Source organism: Eptatretus burgeri, chromosome 3 (assembly GCF_056783735.1).
Source record: "Eptatretus burgeri isolate ZD-2024b chromosome 3, Ebu_testis_v1, whole genome shotgun sequence".
In the NCBI taxonomy this organism is placed as follows: Eukaryota; Metazoa; Chordata; class Myxini; order Myxiniformes; family Myxinidae; genus Eptatretus; species Eptatretus burgeri.
Window position 1 is genome coordinate 89,133,917 of NC_140963.1, and position 23,774 is coordinate 89,157,690.

A 23,774-nucleotide genomic window follows, 5' to 3' on the forward strand; every position below is an offset into this window, starting at 1 on the left:
CACATTGAGCAAAGCACATATCTTTGCTATGTACAACATACAAGTTGTGCACATCCTTCTAGCCAGGCTCCCCACTGGTGGAGCCCAACCTTCCCAAGGAACCAGCTGGCTTCAGGACCAATAGGAGCTGTGTTGATCAAAGAACTTGCCACCCACATTGAGGCTGGCTGCCAACATGCACTCAAGACAGGTGTTGCACTAATTGATATTTCATCAGCATATGATACGGTATGGCAACATGGTCTTCTGCTGAAAGCTGCCAGACTTTTCCAGTGCCAAACCACAGTGCATGTCCTTTCTTCTCTGCTTAGCAATCGAAGATGTAGGGTTTCACTCAGAGCAAAACAAGCTCCATAAGGACTCTAAAATTATGGTCTTCCCCAAAGGCCTGTCTTAGCTCCTGTCCTCTTCAACATGTATGTGAACGACATGCTTTATCCAAATGAACAATTTACCTGCCCGAACGGCCTTACTAATTCTCAAACCCGCACCATGCAAGGCCAATGAAGGAAAGCACAGAAAACGAGCTGGTACATTTAACAGGGGTTTATTTTACAAAGAATAATCGGGGAGGGGAACACACAGAGCAGAGTTATCACGAATAAAAGAAATGTAATTTTCAAGCAAAGGAAAGCACTTACACAATTCTATTTAACAGACTGGGCCCACGGAAACAAACACACACACACACACACACACACACACACCCAAAAGAACTGGACCCCGTGGGTCTATCTCGGTCAAGCCGGGCCGGGCTACCTGTCCGCTTTGTGCGGACACACAGACTCCGAAACCACCACGGTGGGAAGCGAACCCATGACCCGAAGTCCACGGCCCACGGACGAGGCCGCTCAACCACGATCACCACAGTCTCAGAACGCTCATCGACAACCACAGACCGTGCCACAATTTCCACGATCACCGTCTGCCGAACGCTGGTCCAGAGAACCAGAGACCACGCCGCAATCGCCATGATCACCGTCTCCCGAACGCTCGTCCAGACAACCACACTCCTCCTCTTGAGGAGGGAGGGGCTTCTTCTCCCCACCACTCGCCTCCTGATTGGACGGTGGGTTGTCAGGCAACTCGTAGCGGCCTCCCAATTGGCTGGGGCACGCGTGTGGTGCTCGCCCTCCGCTCATTGGCTGGAGGAAACGCTCTCTGCTCCTCCTTGGAGCGGAGCTTCGACCCGAGGCGACGAAGACTCCGCCCACGTTCTCAGCCAAAAACACGTGCGTAATGGCGACTGGGTCAAGTGCAAGACGGCGCGCTGTTGTTGTCGTGGATGTAGTAGTTGTTGATGATGTAGTAGTAGTTGTTGTTGATGATGTAGTAGTAGTTGTTGTTAAAAGATCTAATAAATGTGACTATACAATAATTCGTAGCACACACATGTAATTCGCATTAGAGTCATTCCACCTCATATCACCGGAGGCCTCCCAGTTGACCCCCTCAGATTTACTTTAAACTTTCATTAAATAGTTCCCAGGTATCAAAATGAAGCTGCGTAAAATTTTAGGTCCATAGATGCGGTCAACTCTTATCCCTGTGTCATAAGAGGCGACCAGGGTTGCGTCAGGAAGGGCATCCGGCGTAAAACCTGTGCCAAATCACAATGCGGATGATACGGATGATCCGCTGTGGCGACCCCTAACGGGAGCAGCCGAAAGAAGAAGAAGAAGAAGAAGAAGAAGAGATGCGGTCAACTCCAAGATATTGAGGGTTGAAAATGTGGTTGTGGCCCTATTTTTATGGTTGTTGCAAGCATCACAAAATGAACACTTTTAAACTCCCACAACTTTTTAAATATTAACGTTAGAGCCTTGAAATTTTCAGAGATTATTCTTCTCTAACGGCTCTGTAAGAAACAAACATAAAACTGAGTATACCTTGATTAAATTTTATGACCTGATCAGTTGAAATGCAGAAAAAAAAATGTGGGTTTTGTATGAAGACCCAACTTTGAGACCCCCTATATTTTTATTGACCCATCCCAGAAGCTTGAATTTTTTTCATGTAATAACTGTATGGTAGTAGTATTCAAATGCATGTTTACTTTTCTTAATCAGTCATATATAATACAGTCATGAAGCCTGGTGTTGGCTTAGTGGTTAGGGTGGCGGCTTGGGATCCCAGTGTCCTGAGTTCAAGCCCCGTTGGCTGCTGAATTAACACCAGGGGGTTGACTCAGCCTGTCATCCTTCCGAGGTCGGCGAAATGAGTGCCAGTGTACTGGTCCCGGTGTATGCCCCGGTTAGAATAGGTGTACCATATCCCTGTGTGTCGTAAGAGGCGACCAGGGTTGGCGTCAGGAAGGGCATCCGGCCATAAAACATTGCCTCACAAAAAGCCAAACCCCTGCACAGCAGGGAAAAATGGCTGTAAAAACGGTCATTTATATAATACAGTCATGATCCCTCAAAAATTGATTAATTATTAATCCCCCTGAGTGACAAGCTGGTGTTTCGGTACCCATGGCTGCAACAATATATATATATATATATATATATATATATATATATATATATATATATATATATATATATATTATGGATACAAACATGACATAATAGTGACCGAAGCTTTTTGTGGTGCACTCTTCAGGGTAAAAAATTGCAGCAAGTGAAGAAGGAAGTGAAGGCGTGTGCTTTATTCACAGGTCTCAATAAGGTAGACACTAAATGGTTCAGCCGTAATGACGTCACGGTTAATCCGAACACCCATTGGTCGGCTCATCATCTTCACCTCGAGCTCCCATTGGCTGGAGCAGAGTTCGGCGATGATTGACTTTTTTTTGTATACCTTGTCGAGGCTCGTTTGAGAGCTAACACACAACGCACATCAAGGGGCATGAGACAACAGGAGCGGGAGTGGGAGGGACAAAACAGTGGGGAACAGACACATTTGGAGATCTGTGAAAGGGCGAGGGATGGGACGGGGAACATGGGGAATAGAAGATGGACATTACAGGGACTTTCAGGAAGGAAAGCAGGGAATTTGAAGGAAGTGGGCTTGGGTGGATTATCGGGGGTAGAAAAGATCGAGGATTTGGATGGGGGGTGATAAGAGGTGGTGGTGAACAGCTGTTTTGAAAGCCTGGAGGGAAGAATGGGAAAGAATAGAGTGAGGGAGTTTATTCCAAAGGCAGGACAAAAGAGGAATAAAAGAGTGAAGGTGAGCAGTGATTCGTGATTTTGGTAGTTTTACCAGAAGGGGGTTGTTGGCTGACCTTGAGCGCCCTGAGGAAATGTGGTGGGGACAAATTGCAGAGAGAGCAGGGGGGGGGGAAGGCTGGAGAGGAGACAGGAGAAGACAGAAAGACCACCGACCAACCTGCGGTGAATGAGTGAGAGGCCCAAAGACTCAGCCTCATTGCGGGAGATGCCGATGATCCGAAATGCCCTGGTTTCTACAGCGTAAAGCCAAGAAAGGTGGGAGGCAGGAGCACCAGCCCAGAGGGGAGAGCAGTACTCCATCAGGCTACGGACAAAAGCTTTGTAAGTGGTCAGGAGCTCAGGAGGGCCGAGGAAGGACTTTGCACGACGGAGGATTCCCAGTCGGCGACTGACTTTGGAGGCGAGGTTTGAAATGTGGCTTTCCCAGGAAAGGTCATGGCAGATAGTGAGACCCAGAAGCTTGAAAGAAAGGACTTCTTCCAGAGGATTGTTGAGAAAGTGGATGGGGAGATTTTCAAAACGGTCCTTTCGAAGAGACATAGTGAGAGTGTGAGATTTGTCCGGATTGAAAGACATGTTCCACGTGTTGGACCAGTTTGTGATTTTATCCAGATCTGCAGTGAGCGAAGAAGCTGCTGCTTGCCGGTCTGAGGGATGACCGATGGTACGGCTGAGGGTGGACCACATCCCTCTGCCGATGTGGTTTGCAACCACATCCTTGAGAGAGGGGGGAAGGGTTTCTCCTAAGGTCCATTCACCATTTGTTACCGTATGTCCCCTCGATCTTTCCATGCTGAAAGAGACACAGAGATCATACAAATTCTTTTTGACGACATAGTATTGGATCGGTGGTAAGGATGAAGGTTGCTTCCAACATACGTAAATGAAATGAGCTCCGACCTGGGCTCAATATCCTGAACATATCTGCATTGTACTGGTCTGCACAGATAGGGTTGGTAACCAGGTGCTGTGCCAATGGCAGATGAAGCAGGTACAGTGGCCGGTGGTTGCTGGATATTTCTACATGCTCGCACTGGTTGTGTTCTAACCCTCACAATCTTTCTTCGAATCGCCAAGGGGATGTGTTGTTTGATCCGATCAGCCAATCTTAGTGTTGTGCGGCCCATGTACCGAACTTAACATTGGCACTTAAACTCATAAATAACATTGTTGGTTTGTGAGGTGGGTAGCACATCCTTGTTGACTGACATCAGCAAACGGCGAGAGGTAAAGATTACTCAGGGTTGCACAGCAAGAAACGCGTTGGATACAATATGTTTCATTTGTACTTCAAATGATGATGGTGAATAAGATGAGCCGACCAATGGGCGTTCGGATTAACCGTGACGTCATTACGGCTGAACCAATCACCATCTACCTTATTGAGACCTGCGAATAAAGCACACGCCTTCACTTCCTTTTTCACTTGCTGCGATTTTTTACCCCGAGGAGTGCAGCATGAAAAGTTTCGGTCACTATTATTTCGTGATTGTTTGTATCCATATTAAAGTTCTGTCATACCAAACATCTGTTTAAATATATATATATATATATATATATATATATATATATATATATATATATATATATATATATATATATATATATATATATATATATATATATATATATATATATATATATACACACACACACATATGTTTTTTTGTGTGCAATTTTTTAAAGTAATAAAATGCTTCACGTTTTATATACTTTGTTATTTTGGTGTGGATTAAATGCATCTATGTTATTAAATTCGGCATGTGCTACTTTCTACCCCTCAATGCTGGTTGTTGGCTCAGTCCACAATGTGGATTACCACATCGTGTGCAGAAATGTCGATGCGATTATCATTTTAAAAATAATAGAATGCTTAATGCTCTGTAGATATTGTTATTTTAGTAAGCATTAAACCCATCTCTGTTATTAAATTGTTCTAATGCGTGTTTCACTATATTTGGATGATGGCTTGGAATTGTATCGTTTTTGGAATGGTTCTGTCCACTGTCCATTTTCCCCCCTCCCACGATCCCACGAGACAAAGTAATTTCCTCATGTTGGAATCACCATCATGGCTTCAGCAGTTATTCAGGAAGGTTGGGCTACAGTTTTACATTGTTTTTGGAGGGGAGGAAGCAGAAGAAGTACAAATTGGCGATTTAGCGCTCTTTCGTTGTGGTACTTTAGCGATGTATTCTGGCATCTTTTAAGTCATAGTAGCTCAGAAAACGCTCGAGAATCAAAGGTATGGTTTTAAATGCTTATGACTTCACTCTGTATGAGTTTATGAGCGTATCATTGTGTACACATTTGAAAGGGTAGCCATTTTTTTTCCAGATCATCCCTCTTTTGGAGTACTACCATACTCCATGATACATCCATCCATCTGTGTGTAACATTCCATTTCACCCATTGGTTGGACAGCTGGCCTGATTCCAACGACAATTTCAACCTGAAAAATCATACGGCCATCATGTTGGTGCTTGCTGCTATGCAAAGTCAAAAAATCTTTGCAGCTGTCATATTCACAATCGCCATGTCTTCTCTGTAAGTTTTCCCTTCAGTGTAAAACAACAAAAGTGACAGTTAAAATGATTTTGAGCCTGTAGGCATCATGGGCGTTGTGAAGATAGGCCTCAGTTATCAAGGCAGCGGTCTGTTGTCTATACACCACCCAAATAACAATCCACCACCCAATCACTTGCTGCATTCTCTCAAGCAGGGGTTTTACGGTGGATGTTATGTGGGTCCTTGCTATTATTTCCAGGTACTTTCTCTTAAACAACTCGACCAGGGACCATAAAACCCAAGTCATTATAAAAGTCTTTGAGGACTTCTGGGAATCTCATGACATTGTGAAAGAAAGCATCCATCATTATTTATTTTAATGATAATGTATGTATATGACATTTTAATAATGTGTGTATTTGACAAATTCATCAGGAAGAAAAGTGGTTTTGGGTCGTTTATTGGCACAATTGGCCAACTCATGGTCACTTGAGAGTTGCAATTCCATGGTTTTCTGCATATCTCACAGAATTGTGAGTTGGACAGGCGACCGTGATGGCCAATAACATCTCGGAACTGTCTCGTTCACAGTTTCTGCGAAGTCGGTGACAGCATGATGGGGAGGGGAAATAGTGAAATATTCCGCTGTTTTGATGAGCTAATGATGAAACATGTAATAATCGATGTGAGAATACCCATCTCCTTCTATGAGAAGGTGGAGGGGAGGACAGAGTTGGGGTTGGGCGTGGGTCAGGGAGGGGAGCAAAGATGGAGCAGAGTTTGGAGGGGGTAGGTTGAGGCTTCATGTGTGGGGGGGGGGGTGTTGAAGACTTTCGGTGGGTGGGGGGGAGTTGAGAAGATGTGGTGGGGATGGGGTAAAATTGGGAAGGGGATCAACACCTTATGGCTGGGGAGGGGGGTAGCAAATATGGGACAGAGTCAGGAGGGGAAGGTTGGAGCAGGGGTGGGGGTTGAGGACTTTCGGTGGGGGGGAGTGTTGAATTGTGCTATGGAGGAGTTTTGGAGTGGGGAGGGAATTGAGGCCTTCAGGGTGGATGGGAGACGGCGACACCTTGGGGTTGGGAGCCCTGAGGTTGAGGACTTGGGGTATGATAAGGGGAGTTGATGATTTGTGGTTTGTGAGGGGGAATGGGGTGAGTTGAGAACTTGAAGTCACATTTTACCTTGCGTGGATGTTCCGCAGGTCCCTACTAGTTGATTATAATGAGCCAAATAAATGTTAACCAGAGTTGGTGTCAAAGCCACCAAATGCTCGCCTGTTTATACATTTATCGTTTTTAAAAGACTAGTCCAATGATATTTTTTTATAAAGCATTGTAGTGAAGTCTGATGCAAATAATTTTGAAGCAATACATGTATTTGTATATTGTAATCAGTAAACTAGTACATATATTAACTGAATGGCAAGCGTCTAGTATAAACAGGCGAGCATTGGGTGGCTTTGACACCATCTTCGGTTGAAATTTAAAAATATATTAAAATCATTTGTTAATTTCAACTTCACTACACCAATAGTATACCCCAAAGGAACCTCCATGCCAAATATCAGCATCCTAGCACACATATTAAATGAATGGCAAGCTTCTAAAAAATAACTTGCACCAAAAACTTTAACGTTGATGTGCTACAAAAAAGTTAAGGTCAAAACAGGTCAAAAATTTAAAACATTTGAAATTATTTTTTAATTTCAACTTCACTACACCAATAGTATTGTTGAGGATTCAACGGTGGCGGGGCTCGCACCCGAATCATGACCCCAGTGTTAAGGATCCACGGTGGGGGGGATTCGAATGCCACCCAAGTCAGCTCCAATCCGTAGCCAGTTTGGGTTTTCGCACCCTTCTCTCGACAGCCAAATGTTGAATATTCGGTGTCACTTAACAATCGCCGTCTCCGGGGTTATAACGCCGGCTGGTTCGGCACAGGCCTCAGGTCACGCGCTTCGAATCGCGATACCAACGTACACCTGGACCTTACCAGTTGGGGGAATAGACCCCGGTTACAGACTGGTTTTGTCAGAGACCGAGCAAATTCTGCCAGTCTGAAACCATTTTGGTTTTTATATCCAAATTGAGCGGATCGTTCCTCGGCGCGGCAAGAACAAACCCAAAGCGGCAACTTCATATGAATCAGCCAGATTTATTGGGGACACATCGGGGAACACAACACAAGAAAAGCATTCACGACAGTTATAATTAATCTATAACCCGTTCTTAACTAGGGAGCTACGGATTAAGGGGTTTCGAAGGGTACCCGAGCGAGATAAACCTTAGACAACATGCAGACAAGACATGGACAGCATCCAGACAAGACACAGAGTACTTGGTGATGCTTCATGGACGAGAGGAAAAGTGTCGAAGGAACGAATGTTGCTCATGACAAGCCGATATCCACGGATTCGAGCACCCAAGCGCAAACATGCAGCGTGGCAAGATGGCGACGTCGTCCATTTGTCGCAGCCCTCACGCACGCAGCCTCGGCGCATTCAGACCCCGCGAGGTCGACTGCACCAGAGCGAAAGATCCACGGTGGTATGCTACAGCTGGCTTTTCACAAGGTCCAGCATACAAGTCCAGGCCTGGCCTGTTCACCAGACAAGGCCAAATCGAGGTGTTGGGCTCCGCAGGCTGGGTCCGTGGCGGAGAAGGCACCGCCGGCCAAAACCACTCCTCCTCAAAGTCGATCGCCCGACTCGACGTGCAGGCGGCCTCTCCCACTGCCAAAATGGCAGACTTGATGCACAGGCAGTTTCTCTTACTGCCAAATGGCAGACTTGGCGCGCTCAGTTTCCCTCTCGCCTCTCGGCGGAGTGCAGTTTCACTTCCCTCTCAAAGGCCACTCCCCCTCTCAGAGCGCTGGGCGGAGTCTCCTTCGGAGAGGGAACGAAGAAGAAGAACCTCTTGGTCCACCACCACTGGACGAACAATAAACAACCTCTTACACCTCCCGACACACATGTAACGTCCATTTACCGAACAACCTGGCTAAACATGCATTTAATGGGGGATCTGGGCTAATCTTATACTTAATAACACACTAAGGGCCATTTCCGCAACAGTATACCCCAAAGGAACCTCCATGCCAAATATCAGCATCCTATTACACATATTAAATGAATGGCAAGCTTCTAAATAACTTGCACCAAAAACTTAAATGTTGATGTGCTACAAAAAAGTTAAGTTCAAAACAGGTCAAAAATTTGAAACACTTGAAATTATTTTTTAATTTCAACTTCACTACATCAATAATATACCCCCGAAGGAACCTCCATGCCAAATATCAGCATCCTCGTACACATATTAAATGAATGGCAAGCTTCTAAATAACTTGCACCAAAAACTGTAACATTTTCACGCTCACGTTGACGCTCACACCAGGGGTATCGCTAAAGCTCTCTGTTCTTCGAACAGGCGAGCTAAAAATGCATCCACTTAAAGTTTGATACGTCTCCTTTTAAATAAGTTCCCCCTAACCAATCAACTCTGGTCTGTTTTTTTTAGGTTTAAAATAGGTTTTAGGTTTTTTAGGTTAGGTTTTTAGGATAGGGTTTAAAATGATGCATTTCTGATTACGGAAATCAAAATAGTGTTGAAATTAAAAGGATAGCTACCATCATAAGGGTTGTCTCCTCCAAAGAATTCATGGAATACTCGCATCGCATCACCATGAAAACGATACCCTGGTGACCAAGTTCCATCCTCAGCTGGGAACCCAACTTCCAATCCTGCTTTTCCAAAATGATCGTAGACAGAGCGCCAGCGACCTGCAGAAACGCCATAAGTTTGTGCTGTTTCACTTCGCCTTTCGTCAATGATATCCACATGACTTTCGGGAATCAGCTATCATTAACAATGAGGACAAGAGGTTTATTTAATAATGTTGAAAACATGGAATACACCAACAAAGGTCATATACATATATAGCTCTGCAGTGGCACAAGGAACATATTCTTTTTCAAAGTAATTTTAACAGAAGTGTGGAAATAGTCATACATGCTTCAATCCAAGACCATTAGCCCTTGCAAGACATGACAAGGGATGAAGGTCCAGTTTTCAGGATTGCTGTGCAATATAAATTGCCAATGAAATCAGTCATGAAAGATACGATCAGCTTGTTGAATCTCACCCAATGATTATGAGTGTTGCCATCTTTCAGTTCATACGAGACAAGGCAATAAATAAAAGTGCAAATAATTCCAATAAATTTATGAATCCTCACTTTTCAAGAAAAAAAAAACATTTAAAAAAAACTGTAAAAACAGAGAGGGATGAAATCTCAAAAAAAAAAAAACAAGGTCAGAATGACACCACATTTTGATGCCACAATAACACATCACAATCCTCTTATAGATAGATTACCATCACAGCTTTTAACATTTTACTTTTGTTGTGGGATTGTGATGGATGAAGAAGAATAACAACGAAGAAAGACACCACATTACAATGCCACAATCCGCTTACGGATCAGCATCACGACATCTTTTGACATTTCACGCTTTTGTGGGATCGAGATGGAACAACGTCAAAAAAAGTCATGATGTTAATCCATAAGAGGATTGCAGTGTTGTAATGTGGCATCATAATTTCGTGCCATTCCTCATTGTTATTCTTCTTCATTCTTATTATTCATGATTCATTTGTCATCACAATCTCACTACAAAAGTAAAATGTAAAAGATGTGATGATAATCCATAAGAGGATTGTCATGTCGTATCGTGGCATCGAAATGTGGTGTTATTCGTACCTTGTTTGGTTGTTTTCTGGAGATTTCATCACTCTGTTTTTACTTTTTTTTAATGATTTTTTTCCCTTGTTTCTGCAATTTATTAAAGTAATGAAATGCTTAATGTTTCATATATTTTGTTATTTTGGTATGGATTGAATCTATCTATGTTATTAAATTAGGCCTATAGTACATTCTATTCCTCACCTACCTCCACCCCCCCCCTTTTCAATCCTGGCTTTTGGCTCAGTCTACAAGGTGGATGACCACATATCAGGTCAGGTCAGGTATGGGAGCATGCGCCAGAGCAGCGAGTCGCTGCATCCACTTTCCGCCGGTACTCCAGGGGCCTCCGTATGGCCATCCCCCAGGCAGATGCCTGGCCCATCCCCATCTCCTTGACATGACGATCAACCTGCTGCAACCACAAGGCACGTGGTCGGCCCGTTGGGCTTCTCCACTCAGGAGACTCCCTCGCTGAGAGAATCTGGCGAGCAGGATCAGTGTCAGGAAAACGAGCCACATGTCCATACAGCCGCAGCTGACGCTCACGGACTATGCAGTAACAAATCTCATTTGAGTCTCTCTCAGGAATCGCTCGTTGGACACAAAGTCCAACCAGCAATAGCCAAGGATTCTCCGAAAGACCTGGCACCAAAGGAATTATCTCCATCTCAGATCCTTGTTCAAAGTCCAAGTCTCGCATCCATAGAGCAAGACTGGAAGCACCAAGGACCTGAAGACTCGGACTTTCGTCCTCCCGCACAGGTACCGGCAGCGCCACACCGCATTATCCAGTGAATCCATGACTTCCCAAGCCCGACCCAGACGTCTATTGACCTCTGACTCACAGCCAGCAGAGACATGAATATCACTGCCAAGGAAAGTGAATCTCTCCACGACCTCAACATGCTCACCACAAACAGGCACAGACAGGACAGCAGCATCCAAGATGTCATTGAAAGCCGAGATCTTGGTTTTGACCCAGGAAACCCGTAATCTCAGCGGTTCCGACTCCTCATTCAGCACCTCGAGGACCCCCGAAAGGATATCTAAAGTCTCCACAAAGATGACTGCATCATCTGCAAAATCAAGGTCGGAGATCTTGACATGCCCAAACGATGCACCACAGCTTGATCTCTCCGACATCCTCCCTAGAATCCAGTCCATACAAGTGCTGAAAAGTGTGGGGGCCAGTACACACCCCTGACAAACTCCAGTAACAACTGGAAATAAGTCAGAGATGGTACCACCACATCTTACAGCACTCATTACCAGAATAGAGTTCAGACATCAGATCAATCTGTTTTGGTGGCACCCCACGAAGACCTAGAATCCTCCAAAGGGCATCCCGATTCACTGAATCGAATGCTTTACAGACATCAACATAGGCTGCAAGGAGCCCCTTCCGAAACTCTCGTCTGCATTCGGTGAGGACCCGAATAGCAAGGATACGGTCAATCGTTGACCTCTTTGGTGTAAAGCCTGACTGCTCTGGACGCTGGTGCTCAAGCAGATGGTGGCGAACCCTATCAAGAATTATCTGAGCAAAGACCTTGCCCGGCACTGAGAGCAGCGTCAGCCCTCGGTAGTTGTTGCAGTCTTGGCGCTCACCCTTCCCTTTCCAGAGAGACAACAAAGCCCCTCTTGCAATCAGTTGGGATGATGCCTGTGTTCCAGGCAGAGCAGAGAACTGCATGCAACGACACGAGTGCAGCATTTCCACCAGCCTTAAGAAGTTCAGCATGGATGCCACAGATCCCTGGAGCTTTACCCTATTTCAACCGGTTCACCTCAGCCTGTGTTTCCACAAGCGAAGGTGGAGCACATTTGATTGGAGGGTCAGCAACAGGGATTGTAACACCCCTGACATCCAACTCGACAGCTCGTGGATCAGCCTGGTACAACCACTCAAAGTAACCGGCCCAGCGGACCTTCACTTCGGACTCCTCTGTCAAGAGCCTTCCCACCCTCTGCTCTAACTGCAAGGCTGGGATGGTACCATTACCCTGGATTTAAGGTGCAACTTCAGAGTTGCTACAACAAGCTGGTGGTCAGTATTGAGGAACTGAGCACTCCGGTTGACCCTGCAGTTCTGCATCATCCTCCAGCAACCATCAACAAGGACATGGTCAATCTCCTTTGCCACAATGCCAGCGTTGGAATACCAAGTCCAGCGATGAGCTTATGGGCGCTGAAACCATGAACCGGCCACCCTAAGTCCATGACTTCTTGCAAAGTCAAGGAACTTAGTGCTATTCTGGTTCATCTTTCCTGACCCATTACATGGGGACCAACACATGTCTCATAACCATCCCTATCAAGTCCAGTCGATGCATTGAAATCCCCCAAGACTAGAAGTGTATCTCATCTGGGGCACTGATCAACCACAGACTCGAGCATGGCGTTGAATGCATCCTTCACAGTGAGATCACTCGCCTCAGTTGGAGCATAAACAGAGACCAGGGAAATGACACTGAAGGAGTGACGAATCCTTAGTCTCATAATACGCTCGTTGACTGGTGTTACCTCAATTATCATTGGAGTCAGATTATTGGACACAGCTACAGCAACTCCTTAGGAATGGTAACCATCAGAGCGACCAGACCAATAGTAGGTGTAACCACACACCATGATCTCACCGCAATCCGGTCTCCGAACCTCAGAGAGTGCTGCAATACCGATGTCCAAACGCTTGAGCTCAGATGATAACAGAGACAGGTGATCATCCTCTCTTTGGGATAGGACATTCCAGGCACCCACCCGAAGGGACCGCCTCAGGTTAACCCAAGGAGACCGCCGTCTGGTGGACGACACCTCAGCACCACTCCGACACGCTCTCCCGCAATCTGACCCAGGGATGTTACCCCGTGGTTTCCCTCCTATCATCAAAGATCGGGGGTCCCGAAGGCTTTGCCCCAATCTCGTCATCCGGTGAGCTGCCCTGCGAAGGGAAGCTGCACAGGAGGTACTCCCACGGAGTGGGTTTTCAGATTTTTTTGCGTTTTTGCGTTTTGTGGAATGAAGGGTTTTACGGTGGCCGGAGTGCAAATCCTGTCACCAACCTCCTAGCATCCCATACAGTGCATTATGGCCATCACAAGATACTGAATCGGACTATAGACACCGACGCCGTGGTGTTGGCCATGTCTGTAGTTCAGGAACTACAACCACAAGATGAACTGTGGATAGCATTCAGAACTGGCAAGAGTTTCCAGGACCTGGCAGCCCACAAAGTAACAGCTGGCCTGGGATTAGAGAAGGCACAAGCTCTGCCAATGTTCCATGTTCTGACTGGGTGTAACACCGTGTTCAACTTTGTTGGGAATGGTAAGAAGATTGCCCGAGCAATCTGGAACGTGCTGCCAGGACTCACTGACACACTGCTAAAGTCCTGTGGACTGAAAGACATAACAGAAGTAACATACTGAATGTTAACATACAGAAGTAACATACTGAATATTGTGTTCCAGCCTGTGAAAGACTAAAAGACATAACAGAAGAAAGACTGCGGACATAACAGAAGTAGTCCTGCACACCATTGAGAGATTTGTTATCCTGCTGAATGAGAGAACCAGCACGTGCACACATATTAACAAGGCACAAAAGAGGCTCTTCGTAAAGAAGAACAATGAGCAGCAGGTCCCACGAACCAAGGCAGCTTTATAAGAACATGTCAAGAGGGTGGTCTACCCCCCCCCCCACCATGGAGAATATTTTCATGATAATCGTGACATCAAGGGTCACATGGTATGGCAGCCATCTTGGATTAAACACAAAAATTTCTTTAAATGATATCTCTGAAACCACCGATCAGAAAATTTGAAACTTGGCACATCTCATTCTACTCCCAATGGGGAATGTAGGATTGCAAGGATGACGTCGGTGAAGTGGTGGACAAACCATAAATGTTTCCATCAAAATCCTTGTTTACCATCATATATTATTTCCGAGTTTGTGGTTTCGTGTCGCGCTATCTTCGACTTTGTTCTGCGAGCGAGTAACGTGATATTCGGCTTACATTATCTCAAAGACCATATGAGATGCATGGTACAAAAAAAGTAAATAAAATGGTTCTGAAACAGTGAAATCGTATTCCACTTACTGCATTAAAGTAAAATTACTACTGATACTCTGCATCAGTTCCTTTCTCAAACACACCCACCCCAACATGTCGCGCAGAGCGCGGGTTATGCTAGTTGATATTAAGTGTGTGTGAACAAGCCGCAACATTTTTAACAATTGAGCTTTTGTCATCAAGTCTTCAACAAACCTTTATTACGAGATTGTGGAGAACATAAATGCATAAAATGTACTTTTTTTTTTAAACTGCTGTTTTCGTCAAGTTTAGTTCAAGCACAAAGGAGACGCGGATGGGCTTTGTATTTTTTAAATGTTTTCTAGTTTATTATGATTCATTTTGCAAATTCTGAAACATTTTTGTGAAAGCATCCACCAGTCCAACACCCGTTGGTTTTTTTCAAAAGCACAACCCATGCATATCGACACCTCAAATCAAGAATGGTTGGAGCATACTGGAATCTCCCATTATTTATTATTTAAACGAGTAAATACCACCTGTTGCGCCGCCCCGACGCGTCCGGGGACCAAGCGCCGTCCCGACGCGTCCGGGGGCCACGAGCCGCCCCGACGCGTCCGGGGGCCACGCGCCGCCCCGACGCGTCCGGGGGCCACGCGCCGCCCCGACGCGTCCGGGGGCCACGCGCCGCCCTGACACGTCCGGGGCCACGCGCCGCCCCGACGCGTCCAGGGGCCACGCGCCGCCCCGACGCGTCCGGGGGCCACGCGCCGCCCCGACGCGCCCGGGGGTCAAGCGCCGCCCCGACGCGTCCGGGGGCCAAGCGCCGCCACGATGCGTCTGGGGGCAAGCGCCATCAGGCTGCGGATGAAAGTTTTGTATGTAGTCAGGAGCTCAGGTGTGCCAAGGAAGGACTTTGCATGACGGAGGATGCCCAATCGGCGACTGGCTTTGGAGGCCAGCTTGGAGATGTGGCTTTCCCAGGAAAGATGATGGCAGATAGTGAGGCTGAAAAGTTTGAATGAAAGGACTTCTTCAAGAGGATTGTTGAGAAAGTAGATGGGGGGGGGGGTTCCAGATGGTCCTTTCTAATGACAGTTTGAGATTTGTCAGGATTGAAAGACGTGTTCCGTGTGTTGGACCAGCTTGTGATTTTATCCAGATCTGCAGAGAGTGAAGAGGTTGCTGCTTGCTGATCTGAGGGATGACAGATGGTACAGCAGAGGGTGGTCATCAGCAAAGTGATAATGAGGATTTTTCAGAGTCGGAGAAAGAATTGATTCAATTTTGGTGAAGATCCGAATCCGATAATTTTTTGAGTGATTCTTCACCATTGAGAGATAGGGCTAATCTAATATATAGCACGATATCTCAAAAGGTTGTGGACGGATTTGGATGAAACTTGGTGGACAGGTTGGGTGTGTGACCATGACGAATAGATTCGATTTTGGTGAAGATCCGAATCCGGATCTGGATCTGAGAATTATGTAATTTTTAAAGTGATTCTTCATAATTTGAGAGATTGGGCCAAAAAAGATATTGTACTGTATCGCATGATATTTCAAAAATGTATTGAGCCCAATATGTTCTCTTGGATCAAGCATTATGTGGTGGAGATACACACACTACCGAGTGCCCTTCTCAGTTTTCCACCGTTTCTGCTGTATGTTTTAAGGTTAAATAAATCCTGTCTGATTGTATGCTTATTCTAATGTGTTGGAAGAATTATAAAAAAACATCAATTAATAAAATCTTCCTTTTGCATGCAGAGAAAGACAGCATGATGAGAAGACGGACATATTACGCTTCATGCACAGTGTAATGGGCACAAGTTCGCCCGATGGTAAAAAATGGCTTCAAATGGCAAGCTGTCATTGGTCCACATATATAGAGACTCAAGGGAAGGGTGCAGTGGGTGGGGATGGTGGGAAGGGAGGAAATGGCAAATGTCAACATTGATAAAAGGAACAGAAGAGAAGAGGAGAGTGTTGTGTTCTGTTATTACATTGACAATGTAGTGTCTTCAGAAAGTATTCACACAACTTCACTTTTGTCACATTTTGTTGTGTTCCAGCCTGAATTTAAAATGGATTAATTTCAACTTTTTGTCACCAATGTAAATAAGATACCACATAATGACAAAGTGAAAACACGTTTTTTGAATTTTATTACGAATTAATGAAAAATGAAAAGCTGAAATGTCTCGCGTCAAAAAGTATTCAGGCCCCCTGAGTCAATACTTTGTGGAAGTGCCTTTGGCAGCGAGTACAGCTTTGAGTCTTCTTGGGTATGTCTGTATAAGCTTTTCACATCTGGATTTGGGGATTTTCTCCCATTCTTCCTTGCAGATTTGCTCAAGCTCCATCAAGTTGGATGGGGAGTGTCAGTGAGCAGCAATCTTCAAGTCTTTCCACAGATTCTCAATGGGATTCAAGTCTAGGCTTTGACTGGGCCACTCAAGGAGTTTCATGTTCTTGTTCTGAAGCCATTCCAATGTTGCTTTGGCTGTATGCTTGGGGTCATTGGCCTGTTGTAACATAAATCTTCGCTGCAGTCTGAGGTATTTTTCACTCTGAAGCAGGTTCTCCTCAATAATTTGCCTGTATTTAGCTCCATTCATTGTTCCCTCTATCCTTCCAAGTCTCCCAGTCCCTGCCACTGAAAGGTATCCCCAGAGCACGATGCTGTCACCACCATGCTTCATGGTAGGGATGGTGTTAGATGGGTGATGAGCCGTGCTCAGTTTCCACCAGACATAGCGCTTTGCATTCAGGCCAAACAGTTCAATTTTTGTCTCATCAGAGCACACAAAATGTTGCCTCATGCTTCTCGTCTTTCACATACCTTGTTGCAAACTCCAAGTGTGCTCTCATGTACCTTTTTCTCAGGAGTGGCTTCTGTCTGACCACTCTTCCATAAAGCATAGATTTGGGAAGTGCTGCAGAGATTGCTGTCCTTCCAGCAGGTCTCCCATCTCAGCTAAGGTTCTATCAGAGTGGTCATTTGGGTTCTTGGTCAGCCCCATGACCAAGGTCCTTTTTGCCCAGTTTGGTCGGACAGCCAGATCGAGGAAGGGCCTGGGAAGTTCCATTTTCTTTCTATCTCCGAATGATGGAGCTCACTGTGCTCTTGGGAACTTTCAACACTCTAGAAATGGTTTTATACCATTCCCCAGATCTGTGCCTCCTCACAACTCTATTTCAGAGTTCTATGGATCATTCCTTCGACTTCATGGTAGTTTCTGCTTTCACATGCACTGTGAACTGTGGGATGTCATATAGAAAAGGGTGTTTCTTCCTAAATCATGTCCAATCAATTGAATTGGCCACAGGTGGACTCCAATCAAGTTGGAGAGACATGTAAAGGATGAGCAAAGAAATTGGATGCACATGAGCTCATTTTGAAGTGTCATGGCAAAGGGGTTGAATACTTATTGACGCAAGACATTTCAGCTTTTCATTTTCAATTAATTTGTAAATTATACCGGCACTCTTCGACATCACGGTCACCAGATATGCCTCCACCCACATTATTACATAATTATACATACTTGTACCAATTTTTATTTAAATCCCTGAACCCAGATTCAAAATATTAAATAATTATGGCTACCAGACCATGCATCCAATCAGGTTGAAATTGAAAACATAAACTCCCCATGACACTGGATCATAATAATGATGTTTCACATCGATTAATGAAGCGGTTCAAGAAAAACAATTTTTTAAAGATTTTTGTTCAATCCAATATGGCTGTCAGACCATGTGACTTATTAATTATTCGTGAACACCCTGGTATCCCCAAGGCATGTGGAACATGTGGATGAAGTTTCCCCTCGATCTGTCAAGTCATTCTGGAGAAGAAGATTTTAAAGTAATTATTCTTCAAAAAAAATCAGAGCTGCCCAACCATGTGACCTATGACATCATTGGTGGAGAATTTTTTGTTCCTCATGGCGAGGCAATCATACCTGTCAAGTGTCGCCTCGATCTATTCAGCCGTTTCGGAGAAGATTTTTGAAGATTTCTATTTTGCTGTTTGAAGAAGATGGCTGCCGAAACCAGTGACCGATGATGTCAATAATTCCCCCCTCCCCCCCCCATGCAATTTAGCACTAGATGACCCTCAAAAATTTTCATACTGATCAGATAAAGCATTTTAAGTATATAATTATGATGTCATAACGAAGTCAATTATGACATCATCAAAAGATCACTCTTGTTTTTCATGGGGAGTACTTGACACGTGCCAAGTTTCGATTTTTATGATTGAGTGGTTTCGGAGATACAGAGGTCCAAAGTTTTTCCTTTTTTCCAACGTGGCTGCCACATTACGTGACCTATGACATCATAACTATCATTAAAACATTCAACATGAGTAGTCGCACCGATGGCGAAAAATTTGTGTCAATCAGATAATGGGTTGCAGAGAAAACAGAGAAAACTAGAAGGGCACTCAGTGGAACGCATACCTCCACCCCGTAATGCCTGATCCACGAGAACATATCTGGCCCAATCAGAGGTCAAATTTGACCATAAATCAGGAAAATCACCTCTATTGACTGAATCGTTCTTGATCTTCTCGTGGTTTAGTGATTTATTTTCGTGGTTTATTAGCTGCATACCATTCTGTGATAGTTGATTATCTGCATACCATTCTGGTGTACTTTATAATCTGGTATATGTTCATAATAATCAATTGTGCGCCATGGTTTACAACTATTTTCCTCATTTCATAGTACGATGAGCCGGCATGATCAGCATCCCAGCATCAGTCCTGCGGTACCCCAGGCCGTCGCAGTCATCATGCCTGCTGGAGAGCGGAAGTGCCTCTTCAGTCCGTGTAACGCCCAGGGAGCATTACAGACATTCAAGACCGTGGCCGTGCAGAAGATCGTCGCTACAAGCAAAGCGAAATGCGATGAACTATACACAACTCTGTCGGAAAGTGATATTCTTGCTCACAAATCATGTTACTGTAGCTATACATCGACGAGTAGAAACAAAGAACAGAGAAAGAGAAAGTCTACATGGGCTCACATTGGTGTTTCCAAAAGGCTGTTGAAGTCCCAATGTAGTGACTTTATGTTCAAGCGAGACTGTCTGTTGTGTGGGAATGAGTGTGAGCCGAAAGACAGTAAGAACCCACACAGGTGGGTGGAGGTCAGACAGTGTAAAACTGTAGATAGGGGTAGTGCTATCACGTTCAAGCAACAGTTGGAAAACCTCTGTGAAGAGAGACAGGACCAGTGGGCTAACGAGGTAACGGCTCGACTCAGTGGGGTCATTGATCTGCATGCTGCTGACGCACAGTACCATGTCCACTGTTACAATCGTTTCCGTATTGTTCCCGTGACCCATCCCTCCATCATGGCGCCTGTGGAGGAGGCGCTGAGGTCCCTCATCTCGAAGATGGCTGAGAACGCGACAGAGACGTGGAGGACATCGGAGCTGTACTCCATGTATCTCGCTGCCTCGGGCACTGTGTCAAGAAGACAGTTCGTGTCCAGCGTCACGGCCCACTTTGGCGATGAGCTGCTCGTGCTCCACATCGAGGGCTGCGACAGCGTAGTTGGATTTAAAGCCAGCCTTGGAAAGTTTATCAAAATTGTCAAGATAAGCAAGAGCAAGGGCGACGACGACAAGCTGGAGAAGCTGGTGAGGAAGATCCGGAGCGAGGTCATGGCGACACCGCGGCCTGGGTACAACAATCTCAGTGCCTATGCTCGTCACAAGGTCATCGAGAGCACCAGTGCGACTCTTCTTAAACTAGTCTCTAGCCTCGTATCAGGGGGCGCCATCACCAAGCCGTCACTGACCTTGGCTCAGTGCATTCAGCAGCACATTGGCGGTGCCGGCAGAAACCAGACCACGCTCGGGCTGGCTGTGAAACTACACCACAAGCATGGCAGTTCAGAGCTCATCAAGACTCTCAACGAGCACGGCATCACAAGCACCTACGACGAAGTGCTGCGCTTCCGCAAGTCAGTGGCCAAGTTCGTGTCGGACAAACAGCCAGATTACCACAAGAAACTCGGCTTGAGCACGGAGATCGGCCCTATCTTCAGCTGGGCTGACAACTATGACTTGTACATCGTGAGCCCCAATGGGACGAAGGCCACCCACGCCATGGTCATGGAGTTCACCCAGCATCCTGCCAGCATCATCGAGACAGGAAACATTGGCGTGATGCAGCTCAAGATCCCTCGACTCAAGAAACACGAGGCATCCTCTCTGCGACTCACCCACCAAGCTATACAGCTGGAGCACTACACGGGGCCTTCCAAGCTGAACCCACCTCTGCTTCCGACGAAAGCTCTGTCCGCTGACGAGTCGCAGCTTCAGTCCGCTGCAGTCAGGTTCAGTCAGCAGCGAGACGTGGCGTGGCTGTCGCAAGTCCACGAGAACGACAAGCCGGTCGAGTGGGCGGGCTTCAATGCTCAGCAAGACCGACTGGTGGCGGTATCTGCCCAGAAGCCCAAGACACTGGTGGTGTTCGGACCGATGATCGACTCGCTGCCTGCTCACCCCAACACCGTTCTGACTACGCTTGTGCATCTCGAAAGGACTCTCAATACTTTCGGGATGCAGTACACCCACCTCTCAGTCGACCTCCAACTGTACCAGACAGCATGCCTAATCCAATGGAACGACCCTCAGCGCTGGACCAGCCTCATACTTCACCTGGGTATGATGCACACTCTCATGAGTTTCCTGGGCTGTATAGGGACACTGATGAAGGCATCTGGCATGGACGTTCTCATGAGCACAGCGTTTGATGGCATCACCAGCATCGTCAATGGGAAGGCCTGGACAAACGCTCTACGGGCATACCGTCTCATCATCACCATGTTGCTGCAGAGTTTCTACTCGAACGGCGCCAAGACATACCAGGAGCTGAGCGACTCCCTGGAGACAGTCAGAGAACACCCGACTGGGAGGCTATGGGTGGACTGCCTCGTCAAGCCTACACTGCTGGCACTCATGTTCCTGCACGGAGAGTGGAACGGTGACTCCCTCCTCCAGCAGCACTGTCTCAAGGCGATGCTGCCGTATTTCTTCACGGCAGGTCACCACAATTATTCCCGCTACCTGAGCTGGTATGTGCGACAGATGGAGCACCTTCCCCAGCGTGCCAAGGAGGACCTACTGGCAGGCGCGCACGTCTGTCGGCACTCGGACGGCAGGACCGCAGTGCCAGCAGATCAGGTCGGCGAGCAGACGTATATCAAGTGAGGGATGGGTGCTGGAGCTATGAAGGGCATTTCGACGAGCACCGAGCAAGTGGCTGTGTGGGTCAACAGTTTCAGTGTGTGCGCCCATCTCGACATCGCCATGGAAGATATGTGCAGTGAAGCTGGGGAAGAGGAGAAGCCACATGGTGGCGTGGACGGTGAGGAGAAGAACAAGCACAAGGAGGAAGGAGAGGGAAGAAGGAGACCGGACGAGGCCGATCGGAGGAAGATCGTGGCAGAGCTGGAGAAGTACACTCACCCCCTCAACGAGCAGCATCCAGGTGTCTATAACATCTGCAACGGCCAAGTGGTGCCCGACACAGTGAACGTTCAGGATGCACTGGCCATCGGGAGTGAGCAGAGCAAGCAGTTCTCCGCTTCGCTAAGCAGTGACTTCCACACAACCATAAAGAAGAAGGTCAAATCAATGGAGGCGCTCAAGAAGGCAGTCACTGTCAAGGGGAAGGCCATCTACGACGTCGAGACGCTGTTCAGTTGGCTGTTGGTTGTGGGGCAGCAGCGCAGCATGGAGGTAGCCGACGTCTTACAGTTCGAGCTGAGTCCAGTCCCTCCAGCCCTGATCGATGAGTACGGCTGCTTGAAGAAGGGGGTCAAGGCTGTGCTCGTCAAGTGTCTCAGTGTCTCTGTCATGACTCCACCTGCTCCAGACGTGGTGCTGGTTGACACCGGCCAGCTGCTGTACCACGTCATCTGGCCAGTCGCCGGGACCGCAGGAGACCTGGCTGCAAGCTTCGGCCCTCGACTGGCCCACTACCCTCCTGGCTCCAAGAAAATCGTCCTGTTCAACAGGTACGGCCAAGAAGCTCCTAGCGCAAAGGACCACGAGCGGACGAGAAGAGGAAGAGCCAAGGAAGTCCGGCTGACCCCAAACACCCCCCCCCCCCTTCCATGCCGTGAAGCTATTCTTCACAATACCACGAACAAGAGTCTGCTCAACAACATCCTATGTGGCTACCCCCTTCCACACAACATCCAGCTCATCAGCAAGCTGGACTGTGTCGTCACCCATGCTGAGGCAGACATCACCCTCTGCAGCTACATGTTGAAAGTGGCGGCGGACGGCACCCAAACCATCCGCATCCTCAGTGAAGACACCGACGTCTTCATCCTCCTGGTGTACTGGACATCGAGGATGCGGGTCGTCGCCAAGATTCAAATGGAAAAGTGGAATGGTGATGTCCTGGACGTCAACGAAACCGTCGAACGATTAGGCCCCAGAAAGTGCAGCCAGCTTCTCGGTGTCCATGCGCTGTCGGGCTGTGATACGGTGTCGTACCCCTTCGGGAAAGGAAAGCATCGGCGCTCAAGCTCCTGGCGATAGACATACCAGGTCTCGATCAAGTGCTCAGACAACCTGGCACGACCCACGCTCAGCTCAAGGCGACAGCAGACAGTTTCTTCTTACCCCTCTACGGACAGAAGAGCTGTACGACAATGAATGACGTGCGTGCTCGCTTCTACCACTGCCGTAAGACACCGCCACTGAAGAAACTGCCGCCGACTGATGTCAACATGCAGCTGCACGTGCTCCGAGTTCACCTTCAGATGGTACTGTTGAAGGCAGTGGATCAACGTGACCCACCCGAAGAAGCTCGAGATATTGCCAACTTTAGTTGGAGCATCGAAGGCTCCACCATCACACCAGCCGTATCAACAGTGCCAGTTGCTCCCCAAGCGCTCCTGGATGTAGTGAGCTGCAGCCGCACCGCAGAGGGCAAGGCATGCAGCGGTGCACGCTGCAGCTGCAACAGCACAGGCCTTTCATGCACTGACTACTGCAAGTGTGAGGGAGGAGTTGCCTGCTGTAGTCGTTTCACGAGCAAGCAGATGAATATCGAAGATGACGAAGGGGAGCTGCTTGCATATAATGATGATGAAGAGCAGTAGAGGATTGTGACCGCTGATGGCTGGTAATACTGTGCTCAATGTCTCTATAGAGGTCATGGTACTGTGCGTCAGAGGTCTCTGGTTCCGTCTTCATGTCTTATGAACAATGACAATACATTAAAGTTTCTTAGTTTGACCTTAGACCTTCATTTTAACCTTGACTTTG

At 46.8% G+C, this 23,774-nt stretch overlaps 1 protein-coding gene across 1 annotated transcript in view; it reads right to left on the bottom strand.

Moving 5' to 3' along the window:
* The window catches only part of LOC147030406 (dnaJ homolog subfamily B member 13-like), an 83,347-nt gene that overhangs the window by 27,295 nt on the left and 32,278 nt on the right, over positions 1–23,774 (bottom strand). The window contains exon 4 of the mRNA XM_085872183.1: positions 9,316–9,468. Coding sequence (XP_085728309.1) covers positions 9,316–9,468 — 153 coding nt within the window. The remainder of the gene's footprint in view (positions 1–9,315; positions 9,469–23,774) is intronic.